Source organism: Sminthopsis crassicaudata, chromosome 5 (genome assembly GCF_048593235.1).
Source record: "Sminthopsis crassicaudata isolate SCR6 chromosome 5, ASM4859323v1, whole genome shotgun sequence".
In the NCBI taxonomy this organism is placed as follows: domain Eukaryota; kingdom Metazoa; phylum Chordata; class Mammalia; order Dasyuromorphia; family Dasyuridae; genus Sminthopsis; species Sminthopsis crassicaudata.
This window is the reverse complement of record NC_133621.1, coordinates 161,232,952-161,254,054: the sequence shown is the minus strand read 5'-3', so window position 1 is coordinate 161,254,054 and position 21,103 is coordinate 161,232,952. Positions and strand designations below refer to the sequence as shown.

The 21,103-nt window shown below is 39.0% G+C and overlaps 1 protein-coding gene and 1 long non-coding RNA gene across 9 annotated transcripts in view; one reads left to right on the top strand and one right to left on the bottom strand.

Annotated features, from left to right (window-relative positions):
• Positions 1 to 1,452: 1,452 nt before the first annotated feature.
• Positions 1,453 to 21,103, bottom strand: part of FRMD4A (FERM domain containing 4A) — a 733,796-nt gene continuing 714,145 nt past the window's right edge. For 6 of the 8 annotated variants that reach the window (XM_074268578.1, XM_074268579.1, XM_074268581.1 and 3 more), the window contains 4 exons: positions 20,545 to 20,709; positions 15,849 to 16,711; positions 10,380 to 10,476; positions 1,453 to 2,539 (listed from right to left, as the gene is read on the bottom strand). In XM_074268578.1, the coding sequence (XP_074124679.1) occupies positions 2,437 to 2,539; positions 10,380 to 10,476; positions 15,849 to 16,711; positions 20,545 to 20,709 (1,228 nt within the window). In that variant the 3' untranslated portion in view covers positions 1,453 to 2,436. Of the gene's footprint in view, positions 2,540 to 8,248; positions 8,321 to 10,379; positions 10,477 to 15,848; positions 16,712 to 20,544; positions 20,710 to 21,103 lie in introns of all 8 variants that reach the window. The other 2 variants (XM_074268577.1, XM_074268574.1) reach the window with 1 other exon arrangement.
• On the top strand, positions 16,926 to 20,970 carry LOC141543415 (uncharacterized). The gene is made up of 3 exons (XR_012482442.1): positions 16,926 to 17,097; positions 17,470 to 17,654; positions 20,505 to 20,970. It is a non-coding gene; the product is annotated as an uncharacterized LOC141543415 (long non-coding RNA).

Below are 21,103 nucleotides of genomic sequence, written 5' to 3'. Positions count from 1 at the left end.
GCAACACAACTGGATTAAAATCTGTCTTAATTTTTGATTCTTGACAATATTCACTTTAGAGTCTACAATTTAGACTTAACAGTTGTATAAAAGTACTATATATGGAGTTGTCTCCTTATTCCCCTTGTCTCCTTATGAGTCTTCTGTCCCTTAGAGCCTCATTCCCAACCAGCTCCCTACAAAATTATCGTTCAGCTTGATTTTAGCCCTGCATTAATTTTAAAGGGGGGAGGGGAGATCTAAAAAGTCTAGTAATATTTAATAAATCAGGACTAGGAAGAAAAATTAAAATGTTCATAAAAGTAATTAAACTTAACAGGTAGATAAAAATATTTGGTAAGATTAAAAACTGACCAGCATTTATACTGAACTGCATATCTCCAAACAATCTATAAATAAGAATGCTTTTCTGCCAACTGATTTTCCTGATCTCATCATCAAGATGAGAAGGAAATGACACACAGTACTTACTACACTGGTATTTGATGATTTGCCCAGATTCTCATCTTTCCTCCCAGACCTGGGTTCTGACTTCTCCCCACTGCTCCACTAGACTTACTGCCTGAGCTGTAATAAATGTTCCACAATAAATTGTTTACTTTCTGGTTTTAGTATTTTGGTTCTTATCCTCCTGGTCTGGTAGAGTCTATTGTTATTCTTGGATCACACACACACACATATAAACAAAGGATTATCCATTTTTTCTTTTTCTTTTTTTTTTTTTTTTTTAAAGTTTTATTCTAAAGCTAACTTCAGTTTTGCTTTTCCACAAAATACTCCCAATACCATACCCCCTCCCTCTGGCCCGCCCCCCTGGCTGTTGAATGCCTTTCCAATAGAAACTCATTATCTGCACAGAACAAGTGGAAAAAATGTCTCCTGCTCCCTCACCTTCTCAACCCCACTTGTGGCAATAAACCCAGCCCAGCACCTCTGTGGAAACCTTGTTTGTGCCGGCGTAAATAACTCAGTGGAGATTGTGCACTTGTTCAGTAATATAAAAGTACTTTTGAGGCCTTTGAAGATTGATGGCTTTCTAGACAGGTAAAAAGCATTGCTCATAATACATGTAAACTTGCAGCCCCTTTAAATCACCCTTTTTTTTTTCCCTTCACCCATTTTGGGCATCTACAGACAAATTTATGCGTCAAGGTCAGTGGTAATGTTTTTGGTGTTATTGTCCCATGGGGAGGTTTTTTCAAAAAAACTGTGCCATGCCTGCTGGCTAGTAGACAGCCTACTGGAAATCTCACATCTTAAGAGCATAGTTGTATTCTTTAAATAAGCAACACATTAAGTAACTGGGTGCTGAGATCTGAACTCTTTGCTACACAAGTGCTAAATGAACATGGAAAGACCTACAACAATGAAATGCTAATGTAGCTTTACCACTTGGATGGATCACAATGTGCTTTTAACCCTTGGTTTCCCACAAAAAAAATGAAACGCCTCCTGCATAAAAGAGGATATGATTTTATGGGTTGTTTCCATGATACACTGCTTGACCACAACCATGAACAGAAAGTGACTACCTGTCTCGTACCCTGCTTGTTCAGCCAGGATAAACAGTACTTGAGCCTCCTCTGCTCCCCCCCTCCCCACATAATTTTCCATCTGTCCAGATTACTTAGGACTCTGGGGCAGTGGTGCTCTCCAAGACCATCCATTACACTGGCTTGGTCTTCTAGGCTTTTTGCTGAAGGGGAAACAGAGGTTAAGGGGGGGCCGAGGAGGAGGGACTCTCATTTCTGGGAGTGACTGAGCAGGTGAAAGCTTATGAAAGCATAATGCCCTCCATCTCGTGGCCTTTCTTTTTTGTTGGTTATTTTTATTTTAATCTTTGGCAGCATAGAACTGATTGTGATCCTCTGATGCAGCTCTGAAGTGGCAGGCTTCCTTTTTCATTCCCCCCAAACTCTTATGTTAAAAAAACAAACAATTCTTCGGGTGTAAACTCTGAAAATCCCACATCAGACATCCTCTTCTGGAAGTGCTTGGTTGGCCTAGAGATGGCAATTTGGGCACATTCTTTCTGGGTCCCAGAAGAGTCACACTGCCCTTATTTCTATCTCCAGGGTTGTCCCTTTGTCCCCCCCCCCCCCAATATCCTTTTGTGACGTGGACCTCAATGCCAACTCTTGATTGTCCCTGACCTGGGGGAATCCGTGGCTGGAGGGCTGGAGGCAGCCATCAGGGATGCTTCTAAGGATTTGCATTTGGCTCTCTGTGGGCTAGAGAGCCGTAGGACACACAGTGGGACCGGAACCTTCCAAAATGTCTCCTCAGTCAGGTTTTAAGGGTGAGGGGATGAGGAGAGGGGAGGAAAAAAGTGCTAAGAGCTGAAGCTGGTGCAGGGTGACCGTGCGTCTGGGTAAGGCAAATGAGAGGCAGTGAGGTGATCTCAGAATGGCATTGAGAGATTGCGGCCCAGCTCATTCACACCAGAGTCCCGGGCTTGGCTTTGTCCTGTCCATACCACTGGACATCAGCTAGTTCTGGATAGAGGGGAGAATCCAGGAAACAGCTGTCATTATGACTCCTGCAAAAAAAAGCCCAGAAGAAAAGCTATTAGAAACAGAGATCTCTAGTGATTGGCCTTGGGATCTCTAGGCATATTTGAACCAGAAGATAACATTGAGCACTTGGGCACTGTCTTAAAGTCATTTTGGTTTTTGCTGTGTGACTCAAGTGACTCAAACCCTCTGGGTCTCAGTTTTCTCATTTCACGCCACTTCTAGCTCTAAATCCATGATGCTATGACACATTAATGGGCATATAGATGGTTATCTGATAGATACTATGGAATAATTTAAATTTTTTAAAAATTTAACTTTCTTATCAAAAAAAGTCATAAATATAATTATTTTTAAGATAAAATCTTAGAGAAGCAGAAGTTATAGGTTATATATTTATTTATAGGAATTCTTAAGATTGATTTTCTCCAACGAATCATTAAAAGGTTTCAACTCTTACTCTGGTTAAGCAGAAGCCTTCAAAATGTATACATTTTGTTATATGGTGAAAATGTGTGTGTAGATTTTGGGTTGTGTCTATGGAGATTGACATTTTAAAAGGTCACTGTAGCCTTACTTTTCAGTTGGAGGCCCCCAATAAGATAGTAAGATAATTAAATTATTACATACTATTCTAGAGGAAGGATTCAACTCCTGTATGAAAGAACCAGCTTCCCTAGAGCATTACCAGACAACCTAGTTAGTCCATTGGTAGTATCTCTAACTTCTAACCTGGATTTTTGCAGATGAGATAAGGCAATCACTTCTTTTTCCATTTTGTTAGATATAAAGATGGTCTGAGATTCAACTACTCCAGAATAGGAAGAGATCACTCAGGCTGTCAATACAATTAGAACTCCCTCCTCCCTCATACCCTGAGAATCATCAGATTTAGAACTATAAAGAGCTCACAGAGCTTCTACTCTAATCCTTTCTTTTCCTGAACCCCTGTAGTAAATAAATTGCAGGATAGAACTAGATCAGAGAGTTACATAGGTCCTATTGTTTCCCTTTCTTTCAACTTTGGCATATGGTGATTGTTAATTAGGTGAAGTGTTGGCTTTTAATCTTAGTATTCATTTCTTGTATTAGATTTATGTAATCTGTGAATTCAAAATTGCTGATGAACAACTTTTCCTCACATACATCTGTATGCCTTCACTGACTAAAGGTCGGGGTTTTAAATTTTGTTTCCTTGTGGTAGACTATCACATTTTTAGTGATGATCAATAGTAGTACTTATTATAAACTTAAAGAGGCTATTAATTCATCAGTATGTTTCCTTGCCTACCCCTTTGGATTATATCCCTCTCATCCATCATTAAGGAAGTTCAAAGAGAAATGAGACCAAAGAGCATCTTAGTGATGAACAGTCTTCATGAATTCATTGAAGGCCAAGAACAACTAGAAGTAATATTTTCCTATTTGATTTGCCTGACCTCTCTGGTAACTAGCTGGTGAGTGAAGGAGCTCTGGGTTTTGTAAATGTTTCCTGTCTGGGCTTTTACATAAAAATCCATGCAAGTCGGAAAATTCAAAGGCTTTAGTCAGAATACCCAGGGATTCAAATGGAAGTCATGTGGCTTACTTGAAATATTTAAGAGTTAGCTAGTACTACTTAAATGTGGCTTCTGAAGCAAGATACAATAAAGGCTTTTCATTATGAAACTGGTCGTAGATGTTGTTATCTTTAGGGAGTAAACAATGGACACTGTTATACCCATCCAGCATTCTCTATTCTAGCTTAAATGACCTTTTCACTGGGGTTTGGGGTGTCTGAAACATTATTAAAGGAAAAGAAAGCTAGGTACTTTTAAGATTTCCTTTAACTTCATCTTGGGTATTTTGGTTTTGACATATCCTCACTTTGGGTAAGAGCAGGATGAATCTTAATCTTAGTAGGGGAATTTTAGGCTACAGAAAAACCCTCTAACAACCTAAATGTTAGAAATGTATTTTCTTTTTTACCTCATGTCTAATCTAAGTTCTATATGTTTCTTAGTGTTTTAGGAGAAGTATTGATAATGGATCACTTCTTCCTCTGCATATTTTTTGAACTTTGTGTTGCAGTAATTTATTATTTACAATGTCTTATCTGGAACAATATTACTTTATATTGCTGTCATATTTCCTACTAAATTTTAAGCTCATTGAGGGCAGGGAGTATATCTAATACCTACCTAGCTTTCCTTATGCTGTATACAGTTCTTTGAAAACATTCAATATATTTTTTATTAGAATTTTGGTAATTTTCATTTATAGTGGATTCTGGTTTAAGGAAAACTCAAAGTATTCTTGACAATATTAAGTCAAAAAAAATTTCCCTAAGGCTTCATTAGAATGCAAAGCACACTCTAAAATATGAAGCTTAATTGCATTAAGTTTTATCAGTGTTGTGTTTAAATTCGACTCCAACAATTCTTATATTTAATTTACTGTAGCTGTAGATATAGTCCCTTTTGTAGATCACACTGCCTCCTTGTGGATGAGCAATTAATTATTCTTTGACTAGATTGGGAATCAAGAATCCCCATGAATGGTAGTAAACCCTGAAATATCAACCTGAAGTATATCAGAGAGTATCAATTGTGATTAGTTTAATTTTCAATTCCTTTTCATTAAATTTTTGGAGAAAATAGTGAAAAATGGAGCTTCAAAAACAATTTGATTCATCCATCCCTTCTCAGAAGGTGAACAAAGAGTATTTTCTACTCATTACTATAATATATGACATTTAAAGCCATGTATTACAAAGACTTGTGGCTTAAACCATGTATGCATCTTGTAAGTTGGTAGAATCATTAGGATAGAGATATACTGGAAGCAAGACAGAGTCCTTAGAATCATATTCTGCATGAATGAATACACTGTTTGGACAAACATGGTACATGTGGACCAAGATACCAAATCTATAGAGGTGTATAAATGTGTGGTGCTTTGTGCATTGAACATATAATAAGAATTTTAAATTAGGATAATTATTCACTTTACAAAGGATTTAGACAGGGTTCTCTTTAAAGAATTTAAGTATAATGAACTGATGCTGAGTGAAATGAGCAGGACCAGGAGATCATCGTATACTTCAACAACAATACTATATGATGATCAATTCTGATGGATGTGGCCATTTTCAACAATGAGATGAAATCAGTTCCAATAGAGCAGTAATGAACTGAACCAGCTACACCCAGCGAAAGAACTCTGGGAGATGACTATGAACCACTACATAGAATTCCCAATCCCTCTATTTTTGTCTGCCTGCAGTTTTTATTTCCTTCACAGGCTAATTGTACACCATTTCAAAGTCTGATTCTTTTTGTACAGCAAAATAACTGTATGGACATGTATACATATATGTATTTAATTTATACTTTAACATTTTTAACATGTATTGGTCAACCTGCCATCTGGGGAGGGGGTGGGGAGAAGGAGGGAAAAAGTTGGAACAAAAGCTTTGCAATTGTCAATGCTGAAAAATTGCCCATGCATATATCTTGTAAATAAAAAGCTATTAAAAAAAAAAAAAAAAAGAATTTAAGTATAGGGAATCCTTGCTATCAAAAAAATTTGCCAATTTTGTATATGGAATCTACTTTAAATGGGTACCAACATTTTATAGTAAATAGTTAAAAAAAAATTTCTGGAACTGTACTTTGGGGAAAAAGTATTAAAAGGTGTTTATTTTATACTTAAAATTTAGATTATAATCAAAACTAAGGGGCTATTTTTGGAATGAACAAAGAAAGAAGTGGTGCATTGACTACAAAAAAATTGGTGCATGACTACTACCTATTTTATTCAGTTTTCTTTCTGTTCTAACCCCCTAAAGTATTTCTCAAGGTTCCAGGAGTTCTATAATTGAGAAACATTTTTTAACTGCATACTTTGTGTCTCAAGAGGATTGTGCTCATCTCCTTTTTGTATACTCTTTCCTTCTGTGCTTCCATTTAATCTCTAGTGGCTTCAACTATTACTTCCTTTTGGAAAATAACTTCCAAATTTATTTTTTTTTAGTTCCTGAACTCCAATTTCAAACTCACAACTAGATACTAAACAATTTTATTTGGATGTCAAACTGGTGCTTCAAATTTAGCATATCCAGAACTAAACTTCTCTTTTCCCCTAAGCTATAGGTAGCTTTTCTTTTTTAATGTCTTCCTTGCTGTTAAGAATTATCAGAGAATTAAAGCTTTTAATTCTTCCCTCCTCTTTGCTTTTTTTTACAGCTAATTAGTAAACTAAATTAACAGTTTATTCCTCTTTCTAAATGTTTCTCACATAATCCTTTCCATTTCTATCTAAATTAACAGTTTATTCCTCTTTCTAAATGTTTCTCACATAATCCTTTCCATTTCTATCTTCATCTTAGTTCAAATCCTTACTTTCTTACTCTAAAGTTTTTTTAATAGCCTAGTCACTAGTATTTCTTTTCCTCACTCTGATACCATCTCATGTATTTACAGTCTGTTTTCTATACTAGTGTCAGATTAAATTTCCAAATGTACAAGTCATCCTTCTATTCATCTACTCAGTGGTTCCCACTGCTTCACGAATAAAGTCTGAGCTCCCAGCCTTTTCTATTCCCTTGCTGCACCAGTCAGAATACACTATTTGATGGGACTCACATATCACGCACACAAAATATTCAATGCAGTGTAGGGCATAGAGATCTATGAAGCCAAAAAATCCAGCCTGCAGCACATATTATCTGCATGACCAAATGACTTAGAACACTGAATGGTTAAGAAATTTTGAGTGTAAATTGTAGAGAAAGATTTGACTTTCATTGGTAGAGGGAGTTTCCTTACTCTGAAAGATACCTTACCTCCCTTTTCCTATTCCAGTGAAAAATCATAGGTCAGGTCCCTATTTCTAATCTTATCATAAGTTTCTCTTTGATACTTCAGCTTCCCTTTGACTAGAAAGCCATCTTCTCTCTTAGCCTGTTGAAATACAAACAGTCTCAAATACCAGCTACTCCGTGAAATCTTTCCTAATGCTCTGGTGAGAAGAGATTCTCATTTCTACTGAACTCAAATGGTATTTTGAACTCTTCTTATAGTACTTAACATATGTTGTTTTCTTAATCAGTAATTTAATTTGTACAGTTATTTCTGTACCTGCCATGCTTCCTATTAGATTTTTAAGCCCCATCAGAATAGGGAGCATAAGATCATAAAATCTTGGCATATGGCACAAAATATTCTATATAAAATGTCAAGTAAATAATTTTAATGAATGAATGGTATCTTTTGATAATTCTTATTGTGTTATAAATTTGACTTTTGCATTATTTGACTTTTTATATGGGAATTTTTTTCTGCTCCACCCCATCCTTACCCATTCCCTCTTCCCCCCACTGAATTCTGGGCTCTAATTGCTTTGTTGATTAAATTAATTTTTGATAAATTAAAAAAACCATCCTTTAAATCAGAGGGCAGCTATATCTTATGTCAAAATAGCACAAACTATCCTTTTGTCCTATGTTATAGCAAAAAATAACTGAAGACTATAGAATTGGGTGGATAATTATATCTGATGCACATCAACACCTATACTATACATGTATCTAGAAACAGTACACAGTTATAATAGCTTCCATACCATTCAAATGTTTTCTTTTAGCTATTACGGTATGATAAAGACAAACACATCTGTATCATATCTGAGAGCATAAACTAAAGGGAATTGTCAAGAGAAAAGGATTGTAAGAACAAAAGATTCCCTTACTATACCTCTATTCATCAGTACTTTGGTGAATTGGAGACTCAGACTCATCCATAGTGGGTGAGTTTTCTGTTGCTTCTCTGAACAAAGGAAAGCAAAGAAAGGAAGAGCAAAGAAGTAATGTTAAAGAAAAGAAGTGACATAGACATTGTTAAGAGTTCATTAATACAGTAGGAAGAATAATTGGTGGTCATATTTGCATTTCAGAATGTTAGTGACATACAATCAATGATTTATATAAATTTTCTTATCACCTAATTTAAAATAAGCACCTTTTTAGTATAACAAGCTGACTTCCAGTATTTATTTGCAGTTCTCTTATTTTAAACTAAATCATCACCATATCACAACATGCTATATGACTTCTGGTTACTTATCACCCTAAATAAGGCATCAGACTAACAAAATTGGTTTTTAGGACTAAAGTATTCAACTTTTGTTTCTGGATTCACTTAGATTTCTCAATGGCTAGAAATAGTTAGAGAATCCTTCAAAACCAAATGTAGGTGGAAGTGTCTCAGGGAATATGAGGGATACCCAAGAATTTCTCAAGCAGGATAATCATGTGTGTGTGTACATGCATATGTATTCACTATTTATATACACATACGTATCTTTTTATCTTTGGTATTGGATTTCATTTCTAGGTAGTTCAGAGAAATGTTTTAGAATATGAATCCTTACATCAAAATCCTAGAAATTAAGGGATAGCTGAAATGAGTTTGCATCAATGTCTGATAAAATTATATGCAGTTATCCCATTTTAATCTAATGGAACCAATATCTAATTGATCCTCTGAATTTCTGGTTAATCTGTATGGACCCTAAACTTTCTCATAAAGGAGGAGTTGCTGAGTCCAGTACTTTATACAGCCAGCCTTCATGGTTTGTGATAGAGCCTTTAAGAGCCTGATGAAGACATCATAATGGCCATGGTCATATGACAGGTCAAATCTTTGGTTTTCTTAATTCAATTCAACTGAAACTTTATTAAGGACTACTCAGAGCTAGAAAAGGGGCTCTGAAATAGTCAACAGAGAGCCAAACTCAAAATCCAGGAGACCCAATTCAAGATGTCTCTGATACACGGAGGGTGGTCAAATCACTTTACTTTTCAGAGTTCCATGCAATTTTCTGAGACTATACAGAAGAACAATTGTTATTCTGTAATCTATATTATTAAAGCAAATTTCCTTACCCAGAGTTCCCTGCACATGTGAAAACACACGTCTTTTAAATCGCATATTTTAAAACAAAACCATAAACAAGTCCTAAATAACTGAGGCTTCATACAGTTTCTGAAAGGTAGATAAGATGGGGATATACAATTATAGACTTCTAAACTTCCTTATAACTGAATGCACATATAATAATATGGACTTAATAATAATTGGACTTAAGTATAATTTAGCAGGCCAAATAATAAACAACAAACATGCATGAGAATCTTATTGGTTCTATTAATTCAACAAAAGAATAACTGAAGATTATTAGACATTTTTCCTTTTTGTAACTGTAAGAAGATAGCAGAGCTCTTTAAACCTGTTATCAACAGGGATTGATAGAACTGTGCACACCCCCTTTGGGATATAGTTCAGCCCTAAACCTTCAGTGGCTATTAGATAAAGATCAGATACTTAAATTTACATTTGTTCAAGGGGCTGCCATTATCACAGGGTCCTAATTTCATTTTCTTCAGTGTGAGGGAAGTAGGTGGGAAAAACCCAAAGAAATCCAATCATGTCATCAAAAAGTTAGATGAGGTGCTCAGGGCAGCCAAGCTGGGATAGGTCTTTAGAAGTTTGGCACAAAAACATTTGCTGAACAGGAACTGAGGGGAATTCATGAGACTAAACAAGAGAGGGCTTGGAGATGACCAATACGAATGTGGTGGCAGGTAATGGTACCTTATGGTGTTTCCATTCATAGCAAGAAGTGTTGTGTGTAACATACAAATTATCCTCTTCTCTTTTTTAATGCTACAGAATACCTTTTGCCCAGTACCCCTCCCCTCAGTATTAGTCTACCCATTGTCTTGTTACCTCTCCCTACTTTGAAAGGATGCTATTAACCACTTCTTGGTTACCCCTCTGCAGGACAGACACTGAACACAGGAGAAGGAGCCCAAAAGGCACTCACCCAGATTGCCAGGTTAAGATGTGGTGTGGACTGCTTGGGGGAGTAGCTCCAATTTCACTGGAAGGTGTTGAGCTTCTCTGGCTGTGAGGTAAGGCAGCTACACAGGGATACAGAAAAGAGAGGAAAGAAAATGAGTCAGAGCCAGGTACTGGAGAGTTAAAGGATTTAAACAGTGGAATGTTGCTGGCCACCTCCACTGAGGTTGAGGTACCATGAGCTCATCCAGCTTCCGTCCCTTTCTTTAGCCTTGTTGCTCTGGAGGACTTACAAGTCAAGAGGGGCTACAAGTGAGGAGTTTCCACATTCTCCTGTTGTCATATCCCCAGAGAAGCCCCTTATAACACAACACAACAACAGCCCCTTCTGTACCCAGTGTAGGGGTTAAAAATAGTCTGCATTACTTCTGTGAAGAGAGGCCTCAGGAAACCGAGGCTTTCAGGCCTTGTCCTCTTCACAGATTTGGGCTTATTCATTGCTGTTTGCCACACTGCAAAAGTGATAGAATTTTAAATTTGGCCTATTTAAGTCTCAATGATGAACTCAATTGGAGCCATGAGCAGTATGGAAAGCCAGAACAGAGCTTGACGGAAAGGGTAACTTCTCTCCTTGCCCCACATCCTTTGTCAAGCATATATAATTAAACCAGCCTAGCTTTGCTTTGGCAGCAAGTAAGAAATGGGTTGATTCAAGCATGGCTTGAAGGAGACAGATCCAACCCAAAATGAATATTACAGGCTTTCTAGACAGGTCCTGAATCCAGATGTGCTTCTGATTCAGGGAGAGGCAAATTGACTGGCTGTTCAACTTAGAAAGGGTTGCCTCCAAGAAGAGTGATATCTCTGTTACTGGAGGCACTAAAACATAGACTGAAAGACCATTCGTGGTGTTAATAGAGGAAATTCTTGGATTAGCAAGCAATCCAGGCCAGATGACCTCGACAGGCCCTTCCAACTCTGTAACAGTTTGAAATCCTGTGACCCATTGAGCCCCTCAGAAAAGTGGTAATTGTTAAAATTGTTAAAAATTGTTAAAAATTAAAAAATATATATCTTATGACCTGGGAACTCATTATAATAGTATATATGTGATCAACTGAAGCTGAGTGAAATGAATAGAACCAGAAGATCTCTGTACACTTCAATGTTGTATGAGGATGTATTCTGATGGAAGTGGATATCTTCAACATAAAGCAGATCCAACTCACTTCCAGTTGATCAATGATGGACAGAAATAACTACACCCAGAGAAGGAACACTGGGAAGTGAATGTAAATTGTTAGCACTACTGTCTATCTACCCAGGTTACTTATACCTTCGGAATCTAATACTTAATGTGCAACAAGAAAATGGTATTTACACACATATATTGTATCTGGGTTATATTGTAACATATGTAAAATATATGGGATTGCCTGTCATCAAGGGAAGGGAGTAGAGGGAGGGAGGGGATAATTTGGAAAAATGAATACAAGGGATAATGTTATTAAAAAAATTACTCATGCATATATACTGTGGAAAAAAATTCTAAATAAAAAAATATTATATATGTGAGTATTTTATAAGTAAAATCATCTTAAAAATAAGGTCCCTTCAGTACACTGACAACTAAGTCCGTTCTGGTGGGTGCAAAGATGGTTCTAAATCTTATAAAGAATTTGGCTTGATAGGGCTTGCTATCACTTTATTGCCAGAGGTTCTTAGCCAGAAGTCAGTGAATTTATTTTTAAAAAATATTTTGATGATTATTTCAATAAAATGGGTTTTCTTTGCAATCTTATGTGTTTGTATATATTTAAAATTTTTTTCTGAGATACGGTCTATGGTAAAAAAAAGATTAAGAACCCTATATTTTCTGACTGGCAGGATGGAGAGAATAGCATAGAAAAGTTCACATTCACCTTTACTATATTACATAAAATTTACTTATATGGAAGCTAAAATATTGCTCTGTCATCACGTAGAAGAAACAGAAGATCTTTGAAAAGAACAAAGAAAATCCTTGTAGTTGCAGCAGGGGGCTATATCAAGAGGTGTGGGTGTTTTTAAAATTGTATTTGGTTTCATTTAGATGAGTATAACTTATAAAAACCATACGTTTGTGAGTACAGATGAAAATTTTGGTCCCCCAAGTAAAAATTTTAGAATGGTTCTTCTTACCTTTGGTTAAATATGACCCTAACACACTTAGTTTTTTTTTTTAGCTAAAGGGGGCCCCTCTTTCTTGTGGGCATTCCTGAGATAAAAGGACTACTTACAAGGGATTTTCAAACCATTGCTGAATTTATGCTCATGTTCCATGCCTCCTGTAAGATATCTCTAGCTGTCCCAAAGATAGGCCAAAAATAAATAAATAAATGAAGATCTGTGGTCTTTCAGATAGGGCTTCTTGATTTATATCTAAAAACCACAAAAACATTGTCTTAGCTGGTGCTCTTCCAAGATAGGTTACTGGACAGGTTTTTACTATCTAAAGAGAATATAAACAATTGCATTCATTCATCTTCGATGTTTACAAACCTCCTTTCTGCTGAGGGAGACATTACATAAGGATTATGTTTTTTGAATGGCAGGATACTCTTAAGTGGACCTAAGGGAACTGAAAAGTTTTCATTCTTTGTCTCTTATGGTCTCTTTAAGAGACCAATGGCAAGTATCATCTGTTAGGTTCTTACTAAGTGCTAATGAGATAATGAGATATTAGGTTCTTACCAAGTGCTAAGTTGGTACTTGACAATTCTCTAGTTCCAGCCTTTCCTGGGGAAGAGCTTGCATGCTTAGGAGGAGCAAGTTCATTGGTTGGAGTAATTCTTCCCAGAAGCCCTTGCATTATCCTACACCCATTCTTTGGGAGGATAAAGAGGGCAGCTCTGTCCGAGAGATTTGAGTTGACACAGCAGATCTCCTCCCAGAGAGCGATCGGCAGCTTCTGGCGACAAACTCGGACAGATTCTTCTTCCTGTAAAGAACCGTTGTCTCCAGACAGTTGCCGTTAACTCTCGTCCAGAGAAGTGATTTCCTTCCTGCAGGGAGCTGCCTCAAGTCTGGTCTAGAGCAGAGACTTCCTTTTTCCTCCAGAGCTGCCCTCTTTATCCTCCCAGAGAATGGGTGTGGGATAATGCAAGGGCTTCTGGGAAGAATTACTTCAACCAATGAACTTGCTCCTCCTAAGCATGCAAGCTCTTCCCCAGGAAAGGCCGGAACTAGAGAATTGTCAAGTACCAACTTAGCACTTAGTAAGAACCTAACAATCATCAAGCCTGTTTCAAATGTGGAACAAGTGGAGAATGAGTGTAGAAGTAATACTCCCAGAAAATCTGAAGCTTTACATAATGCAATTAATTAAAATGTTGTAAATTACTTATCAATGTAACAGTGTAATAATGTGATAGAACACTGGTCTTGGAGGCAGAAAATCCAATTGACCTCTTGGCAAGTTATTTAAATTCTTTGAGCCTCAATTTTTTATCTGTAAAATGGGAAAGATAATTACATTTTCCTCAGAGTTATTGTGAAGAAAGAGTTTTGTAACTAATGTATAGATTCTACTACATTATATCATTATTGTTGGCTAGTATGAAAAGCCAACAAATGGAACTTTAGGAACCTGGAGACACTCTAGTTGGTAAAATGGTATTCTTCCCAACATTCTGACATATCAGTGCCAATTATTTAAAGAAATTGCTTTTTCATCCAGATCCTTAATTTTGTGACTCCAGAATCAACCTTTCCAGTTTCTAGCTTTGATTTGGAATTTCTAATCCTTTGAATTCCAACACCAGAGCCGACCCTTTTTTCAAGTGGTGAGCTGGGAAATTGTCTTTATTCCAGACCACTAATGGGCCACTCCATGGGAAGTGACCTGCTGCACTTTAAAGGCTTTAAATATTAATTTCAAGAGTAGGTTTAAGGACTATGGCCTCTTTGGGTGGTTCAGTCTGCCAGGCCTTTGGGATTATTCTCTGTCTCTCTAGGGGAACCCAACCCTGTCCTAACTGTTCATTAACTGAGTCACTGCACAGACTCATGAGTCAGCTCAGATGATTACTCCTGGCTCTGCTGCTTCCTCCTCAGGGCTCACTTTAATAGCCTTCTGCGGGCATGGAGTACTCTATCTCAATATATCATTTGAATTTCAAGTGAAGGTTAAAGTCCCATCTGGCACTGCATTAAATCTAAACTGCTCATTCCTAACTCCAAAGAGTCACACCCCGCCCACCAGACAAATACATTTTCTTTTTTCTGCCCCATTCCCAATGACACTTTCCTCACTCTTCAAGAGATCAGTTTCTTGTCTCATTTCATGCATCCCTACCCTCTGTCCTTCAAAACCTAGCTTCAATTCCAAGAACTGGATTTTCCACTCAGTTCCACATCCTGGAACTCTTTTGCTCTTATGAGGAGTATATTTGTGCAGTATACTTCTTTAGAACAGGAATAAAAGTATCAGACGACATTGTGCTGGAAGGAATTCATCTAATTCCACTCTTTCATCTTATAGATGAGGAAACTGAGACCCAGAAAGGTTAAATGACTTGCATAGCAGAGCCAAGATTTGAGCTCAGATTTTAACTCCATATCCAAAAAGATACTGTAGGAGAAAAAGGGTGTAATGATAGATTAAACTCAATTCTAGGCTTCTCCAGCTCACGCGGAGTTAGTTGAAAACCTCAGGGTGGTTCTTTCCCCCTTTCTCCCCTTCCCCCCACGGCAGCATCAATACATGCCAGCACATTTTTATGTTGTTCTTTAGTTATGTTCTAGGTAAGCTCAGAAGCCAGGAGCTGGATTGAGGAAAAATGGGGAGAGTTTAGGGAAGGTTTCTTAACCTTGGATCTAGAATATTTGTTTTATTTTGTTTTTGACAATTTGGTAACTATTCCAATATAAATCGTTTCCTGTGCAGGGAAGAGAATAGGTATTTGGTGTGTGTGTGTGTGTGTGTGTGTTGTGTGTGTATGTATATGTATATTTCTTTTTTACTGAGACAATTGGAGTTAAGTGACTTTCCCAGGGTCACTCAGCTAGGAAGTGTTTAAGTGTCTGTGGTCAAATTTGAACTCGGGTCCTCCTGAATTCAGGGCTGCTCTATGCACTGCGCCCCCTAGCTGTCCCCCAAATAGGTATTTGTTAAGCACCAGCTATTTGCCAGACCCTGTGTTAGCGCTTTACAAATATTGTCTGATTTGGTCTCCAGAGGATCCATTTCTTGTTTGTTTTTTATGCATAAAATTTACTTTTCTTGCGAAAAGGAGTCCTTAGGCTTTGCCAGACTATCCCGGAGAACTATGACATAAAACAAGGTGAAGAACCGGAGAGTTCGGAATAGTTTGGATTGGAAAACTTAACAAGTGATCCTCAGAGTTAATTTCCATTTTCCACACTGGGGTTACAGAATCGAGTCCCGGCTCGCTTTTCCGAGCCATTAAATCCCGCCCCAGAAGGCCTCCCGCCCTTCCCTCCGCTTCCTCACCTGATGTGGCTTTGCACATCTGAGGCATTCTCGTTACCCTGCTGTGAGCCACGAAGGTACTCTGAGATGAAGTACTGTACTGGGAGCCGCTGTCCGAGGAGGTGGAGCTGGTGTGCGACAGGCGGCTGTGCTCCTTGTGGGAGGCCGTGGAGCGCTGGTACCACAGCCGGAGCTCGTCCGACACCACCGTCCGGCCCGAGCCCTTGTCGTGGTGGCCCTCCCGGCCCAGGGACGGAGTCCGAATGATCTGCGAGCGCGAGGGCGTCAGCCGCACCGCGTCGCCCTCGTCCCCGTGCCAGCTCTCTTTGAACATGCCTCCGGCGGTGTAGGAGTTGGAGGTTTTAAATTGTGCTTTGACGCTGTAGTGTCCCTCCTGGTCGTTCTCCAGGCTGCGCACTACCACGGGGGTGGAGCTGCCCTCGATGTAGAGCGGGTACTCCTTGATGCGGTACTGCGAGGAAGGCTGGCTCTGGCTGTGGAGGTAGACCCCGTGGTGGCCGGCGCCGTTGCGGGCCGCCAGGTTGGGCATGCTCCCCGAGTTGGAGGAGACCAGGTTCCCGGCCGATTTGTGCCGCTGCCGCTGCCGCTCCCTGGCCTTGGACGGCGAGTCTTCGGCGAGGGTGGAGTAGTTGGGGTTCATCTGGGCCGGGTAGTAGTGTTCGGAGCTCGAGTGACTGGTACAAGAGGAGCAGTCGTCCATGGGATCGGAGCCGTTGCTGCTACGAGTCCTTGGGGTGTAGAAGTCGGGGCTCCCGGTGTCGTTCTCTGACCCCAGGAGCTTGCCCTGTGATTCCAAGCTGGAACTCCGGTGCCTAAAGTGCAGTGCTAAGCTGTGCAGTCTGGTGGGGCTGATGTCAACCGACCTGCGGAAAAGCATGGTAACCGTGGGTGTCTGTGGGGGGGAGGGGCGGCAAAGGGGGGGGAGGGGGGCGGGAGGAAGGGAGGGGGAGGGGAGGGGGCATCGAACCCACGGGGCCCTGGTTTCCCTGGGGTTGCTGCACGAATGAACAAAACTGGGCCTCGGCTTGTAGGCCGGACGTCAGAAAGAGATCTTAAAATGCAAAGTGGCGAGAGCCGTTTAACAACGTTACGTTCTTTTGGAAAGCAGAAGGAACGAATCGGTTCGTTCCTCAAGGTTCACGCAGGGCTTGGATTCTGTGAGGGACACAGAAATGAGATGGTGCACGGAGCATACTAGCTAGTTTGTTGTAATTCATGCTAAAAGAAAAAAGTCCTCACCGGTATTTTTGTGAGTTTTTGAAGGGGTACTCCCTGTGCCCCCCAAATCAGAAAATACCAATCTCTAAATATTAACGTGAAAAAATTAATCTGCTGCCAAAAATACTTAGTGCATCACCACTCCCTCGCATCCCCTGCACTGAACCAATTCACTAAACTCCGCTAAGTTCTGGGTAGGGAGGTAATTTTAAAAATGTAAGACTGAGTCTGCCCTCGGGCAGCTTATAATCAGTTCCTTCTTAGCCTTGAAGTTTATGCCCAAAAAATTAGCAGGAAACTAGACTCTTAACTATTGACTGAACTCTAATGTGCCTAATTCCTTTCCTTCTGTGTCTAAACTTTTGAATACTCACTGATATGTATGCTTATAATTTGAATTTAGTGATAATTCAAACGTGTGCGCGGGCCAACTTAAATAAAGTAAACCTCCAGTGTGGCATCGATTTCGCAGGAAGATCAGGACTCAAATCTCCACTCCCCCCCCCCCCCCTTATTCACTGTGAGACCCCGGGAAGGCCATTCTTCTTTTGGCCTCAGGCTTCTCCTTCAAAAATGAAGACATCTGAGGTAACCCCCAGGCACAATATTCTAGGGTTCTATTAAATTAATAGGATTACGGAGAAGAATAGTCCAATAAGATATCTCTAAAGTAGAAGCACTTTTTTCTCCAAAAACAACTGCTCATAAAGTAACTCATATGCTCTTTAAAATAGTTCTCCCAAGCACGTGTTAGACAATGTTTTGTTAGCCTCCTCTTAGATTGCATTTGTTATTGAATAGTAAATTCTGATTAGGCTTCCCTCAAATTATTAATTTGGGTCCCGTTATGCTCTATTGGGCATTTTGTGCTTTCAGTTGCTTGGATAGTAATTTATCCTTTAGTGTCATTGCCCAGTTTTCTAAGAGAGAAAACCAAGTATTCTGCAGTCGTATTCTTCACAGGTTGACTGACCTACCTGAAACCCATCGCTGGGCCAGTAGGAGGAAAAAACCAGAGCAGAGGCCCTGCTTTCCTTGCCTGTGCTTGGCCTGTTGAGTTAAAACAAGCCTCCCAGGTTAGAAGTTTAACATAACCGCTTGCGGTGCAATGGCAGAGTCCCCGGCCTGCTATCAGAAAGATCTGAGGTAAAGTCTGGCCTCAGACATGTACCAGCTGCGTGACCCTGGGCTAGTAATAGTGCCCCTGTTTGCCTGTAAAATAGGGATAACGGCGCCTATCTCACAAGTGAGGATCAAATGGAATAATAATTATAAAGTGCTTAGCTCAGTTCCTAAGACATAAGTGCTATATAAATGTTAGCTTTTTTTGTTGTTAATTAACTTTGCCTTTCTCTATGAAGCCAGTCAAGGTGAACAAAGTAGCTATAGACAGGGCTTCTTAAACTTTTCTACCCGTGACTCCTTTTTGCCTGAAATATTTTTACATGACCCTGGGCATATAAGGCATATAAAATGGGTACAGATCAAACACTAAATGATAATAAATCATAATTTCCTGATCTCCCACATTTAGTTACAAGACCCCATATGGAGTCACAGACCACAGTTTAAGAAGCCGGGTTATAGACTAGTATCATTGCTGTCCATTTTAAACCTGTATTAACTTTATGGGAATCTTTTTTTTTTTTTTTTAAGAGAGTTAGAGGAAAAGGAAGATAACATATGCAGAAATTGCTTCATCTCCCAATCTCTTAAGATACCTACCTACCTTTTAGATAACAATTAGCTCCAACTTGGAAAGGAACATTGTCTTCAAGGCATATAAGATGCAGTAGAGAATAGGTCACTGCACAGGGCTAAGAACTTTTAGTCCTTGTCAGGTGTTTCCCATCTTACCAAGAAATCTCTTAGCATTCATTTTAGTGTTTGAGGAATGATTATCTTAAAGCACAGAAGGGAGACGGGTCTGTACAATTTCTGGCATTCACAGAACTGAGATTGACAGCTGACATCCATTAGTCTTTCCCATCAGCAAAATGTCATCCTAATTAAAGAACTAGTACCTCTATTTACCTGTACTATTCCATGTTTCCATTTTGACCAAGGAAGCTCTTTCTAGACTGACACTTTCTAGAAAGCAGGGCAGTGTGTCATCTGAGAACTGTGGTTAAAAAATGCTCACATTTGGGGTCTCATTTGCATTCTGGAGCAGATATAAGAATGATCTCTGACAGTTACTGAGTCAAGGCTTAATCAGCTAGCCAGAATAATTTGAGAACAGTAGCCACCCCGCCTATGATGTCAATAACTTTGCAAAGTGATATGAATTTCTCTAATAAAAGTTTCATATCAAAACTATCAAAAATTAAGGAACTGATCCAAATGTATAGTAAGAAATGTTCCCTAAAAGATAACAACGGCTAAAGGATATGAACTAGCAATCTTCAAAGGAAAAAATTGAAGCTATCAATGTAAAAATGTTCCAATTTCTAATAAGAGAACTGCAAAATAAAGTACCTCCTAGTTTCCACATCAAATCTATCATGTTGGCAAAGATGGGAAATGAAGAAAATGGCAAATATTAGGGAGATGAGGTAAACCAAGGTTCTATTATAATAGAAAATTCTGTTGTAGTGGGATTGTGCATTGGTACAGCCATTCTGGAAAGCAATTTAGAACTATGCTCCAAAAAGTAATTATTGTCCAGCAAAAGCATGATTACCAGGTCAATATGCCAAAGAGATCAGGAAGAAAAAGAGCCAAATATACATTACAAAAAATATTTATAGCATCTCTTTTCATAGTAACTTCAGCCTAAAAACGAAGACTTGCCAAGTACTGAGAAATGGCTAAACAAATTATGTATATGAATAGTATAGAAATACTATTTCACCATAAGAAATGATAAAACAGAAAGACAATGAACTGATGCAGAGTGAAAAAAATGTAAAGGGCTGAAACTCTTGAGTTAATGCACTGAGGTAGGAACAATGGAGCACTAAAGGCTAATTACTGATTGGACAATACGCTATAAGAATATGCTTGGAAAATGGCCCTTTCCACTATCTTGTTCTGGCCCAATCATTTAGTGTATACAGAGAATTGTGGGAGGGACTAGGGAGCGGAGTGAGACTAGCCAGGGTCACTTCTGGGCAGGAGACGAAGAGGTGAGGTCGCAGAGATCCTGCGTCCATCCCCTTGACTTCTACCACTAAGGACCAAGAATAAAGACTTTTGCTTATCTTGACTCCAGCTGATTCTAAGGTATTCAGGGTGCTAATGTGGTCATCACAAAAAAAAAAAAATAACTTTGAAAGACTTTAGAATTCTGATCAACACATGCCTAACATTGGGAATTTCTTTGTAAAGACTATATTAAGATGCCTTTTAAAAATTGTTGATGAGAGAGGCAGGGTAGTGGGAAAGAGAGATAGATAATAAAGGCTTATAAAAATATTTTTTTTCTTAACCATAAAGAAACCTGCAAAAAAAAAAAAATGAACATCAGAAGAGTTACCTAGTGGAATGGACATAGTGAGGACTTCGAACTCGTAGATCTGGTGTGGAAGGCATGCTGGACTGGGAGTTCCAGTGAGGGAGACCTCGGATGGGACTGTTTTGCAGAGAGTTGCTTCCTCCAGCTTCTGCACAGCTACCTGTGCTGGGGAACCGCTTGTGGCTACTGCAAAGCAAAGAAGGTCACACCTATCATCATCACCTCTGAGTACATCTTGCCAAAGAGTCTGGCTGCTAATGTGATGCTCTTGGAGTAATCAGGATGAGGTATATATGAGGATATGGGAGGAAACATGGCTTTCCAAAGCTCTTAATTCCTGTCTAATCTTAGCCTCTTACCTCAGTTTCTACTTTCCAAAACACAGATGTGCACCTGACAAGAAACTTCTGGAGTCATACAGGGAATGATTAAAAGTAATGAGAAAAATGATGGATGAAAAAGTTGTTTTATCTTAAAAAAAAAAAAAAACTGCTATAAAACATCATCTGAATGGCAAACTGGTAATTTGCAGCTGAGATCACAGCTGTTGGGCACGACTATTCTGTTGCATGGTGGTTTA